Source organism: Poecilia latipinna, unplaced genomic scaffold (genome assembly GCF_001443285.1).
Source record: "Poecilia latipinna isolate Pla-1442-1.1 unplaced genomic scaffold, P_latipinna-1.0 Scaffold593, whole genome shotgun sequence".
NCBI classification, from domain to species: domain Eukaryota; kingdom Metazoa; phylum Chordata; class Actinopteri; order Cyprinodontiformes; family Poeciliidae; genus Poecilia; species Poecilia latipinna.
The window spans coordinates 237,437-240,223 of NW_015113209.1; the positions used below are offsets into that span (position 1 = coordinate 237,437).

The window sequence follows — 2,787 nt, forward strand, 5'->3', positions numbered from 1 at the left end:
CCTTTTTATACCAAAAACAAAGTCAGATACATTCAACATTATGATGAAAAATGTTTTATCTAAAATCTATCAATGTAGCATTTTCTTCCTGTGTTAGCATGGAGACTCTTGTTCTCCGAAACGGTCACAGGACAACCATGTTTGGTTAAAACTCTAAATTGACATTGAGTGATGGATGGATGGATGGATGGATGGATGGATGGATGGATGGATGGATGGATGGATGGATGGATGTGCTAAAATGTAACTTCTGTCTAAGGAAATGCTTGTTTCCTCAATACTACCAATGAGCATATTTTGATATATATTTGTGGCTTATTGCACTGATTGTTTTTCAGTTAGTCTTTAATACGTTGTTAGAAATGTAGAATAAAACATGTTGGTCAACTTTTAGGCTTAAAGGCACCTGCCAGCTCCTTGGTTCTTGTAGCGACATACATGCCAGCGACAAAACTGAATTTAACAGGTAAAGCGTTACAGAACATGAACTTTTTCATATTGTCTACAGAACTTTGTGGGTATCGGGTGATTTACGGAGTTAGCGATAGACTGATGCCAAGTAGGAAATGATTTATGAAAAAGGTTTTCATATTTCTCACAATAAATATCTAAAATGTATTGCACGCTTTTGTTTTTAGGAATGGTTAGTAGTCGATTCCCCATGATGATCATGTAAGTTTGAAGTGTGTGTCAAGCTGGCTGTTATGTTCCACTGATTTCATAATTTAATTTCACTGATGTTTTCTAATAAACTTCTATGATATTCACAAAACATCCAAATCTTTTTTGTTCTACTCTTGGAATTTGTATCAGTTTTGCCTAAATTCAAAGGTTTGTTATTGACTATTGAATACTAAATCATATGAGTAAAAGAAGACTTGATTTTGGGGTGTCATATTCAGAGGGTTGAATGTGGAGACAATACTTTTTGTTTCTGAAGGATTTTTTTTAGAAACCATGCATCACTTTCATTTAATTTGACCAATTATGCCACTTTGTGTTGGTCCATTCCTTAAAAAATATCTAACAAAATCCAGGAAAAGCTTGTGGTTGTGATGTGACAGTGTGATGAAATTCAAGGAGCATGACTTCTTCTGCAAGGCACTGTAAATAAATATCAGTACTGAAAGGCTGATAAAAACATTTTACAGAAATTAGTGATAAGAAAGTTGTATTTAGTGATTAAAATATTTTTTTTCTAATTGTCAAATGAAGTTGTAACGTTTCTGCTCATACTCTCACATTGTTCAATTTATAGCTGTTAGATGGTGTATAGATGAGACACATACTGTAAAAAACACAACATTTAATCAGGTTTTTTGTCAAACATTCCTTTTACAACCATTTTATGCCCTTAGGCCGGCTTAATAAAACTTCTTTAGAGGCACAAATGTTACGTGATATTTCAGAAAACGACTCATAATCTTTGATGAATATTTTGATGAATATTTACAGTATTCATCAAAAATACTGTAAATATTTTTTGCGGAGCCACCATTTTATTTCAATGTTTACATTTTGAAAGAGAGAGAAAAAAACAGACTTTTTAGTCTCAATCTATTGTGGAAATGCAATAAAATTGCATAAACTGCTAAATTCTACATTTTTTATTATATTATATGTATGTTCATAAACATTTGTTCATTCTGACCTAAGCATTAAGAGCTCTGTAAAAGGTCCAGAGATCCACTTAGGACTCCAGAGACACAGGCTGCAGACTCCTGGTCTAGTTTCTAGTTCAAACATCTTAGTATTCTTGAAATAAAACAAAGCTAACTTTCTAATAACTCTACAGCCAGATATGAGATTATTTTATGTCAATATTCTTAAATATAAAATAAAAGTACTAGTTCCACTGGCTGTTTTTTCACCCACTTGTAACGACAAATTTTCATGTCATAAGTGAAAAAACAAAAGTGAATGTTGACTTAAAGCCAAATCCTATATCTTGGTGAAAAGTTACTTGTAAGTTAGTTTTGTGTTATTTCTAGTGTCCTAAAACATTTGCACTAGAAACTAGACGTGAAATACTTGGTCAAATTTTGTGTTTTTGCAATGAATACAGAGTTTGGAGAGGGTGCTGGGAGTTTTCCCCCCGATTGAGAACACTTCTACAGTTGAATAACCAAATTTCTTTCTTTTCTTTTTTTTTAAGGTAGAAGATTTTTTTTTTTTTAAAGTTCTATGGAGCGCTCTCAAATTTCCTCCTGTGACAGAACGTCCGTCTGACGCATGAGAGGTAGGTGTGTTAAATCGGCGCAGCCCCTTCTGTATGTCAGAGCGTTCATAAATCTACGTCCAGCCAATGGGGAGGCGCGTGGTAATCCCAGCCGGGTGAGAAAAGACCCGGTCGCGAGTTCCGAGGATCTTTAATCTGCGGAGAGGAGACGGTCACGAAGAGTGGCTGCTGCTTCTGGGAGATGTCCGCTGGCTTTTGAGTAAACTTTCCTAACACCGAACCGCGTTCTGGATCTTTCTGTGAAGGGAAGCGACGCTCGATCCGCTGTCGTTTTAACTCTCCCACCACCATCCCAGCGCGCGAGAGGAGTGCTCGTGCCCCGCAGCAGTGTCCATCGACCCGCGGTCGTCATGTCGTCCGGTGATACCCCGGAGCAGAGTCGGCGGCTCAGCGTCCTGTCTTGGGATCAGGTGCGCCGCTTGGACTCCATCCTCGGGGAGAGCGTTCCCATCCACGGCCGCGGGAACTTCCCCACGCTGTCCGTGAAGCCCCGGCAGATCATCCAGGTGAGTTTGTGTGATTTTTAGGCCCGAGCAGCTAAGCGCTGC

At 38.1% G+C, this 2,787-nt stretch overlaps 1 protein-coding gene across 1 annotated transcript in view; it reads left to right on the forward strand.

The window, feature by feature from the left end:
- The first annotated feature begins 2,277 nt into the window (after positions 1-2,277).
- Positions 2,278-2,787, forward strand: part of tent5bb (terminal nucleotidyltransferase 5Bb) — a 21,743-nt gene continuing 21,233 nt past the window's right edge. Inside the window, exon 1 of the mRNA XM_015042518.1 lies at positions 2,278-2,745. Coding sequence (XP_014898004.1) covers positions 2,590-2,745 — 156 coding nt within the window. The 5' untranslated portion in view covers positions 2,278-2,589. The remainder of the gene's footprint in view (positions 2,746-2,787) is intronic.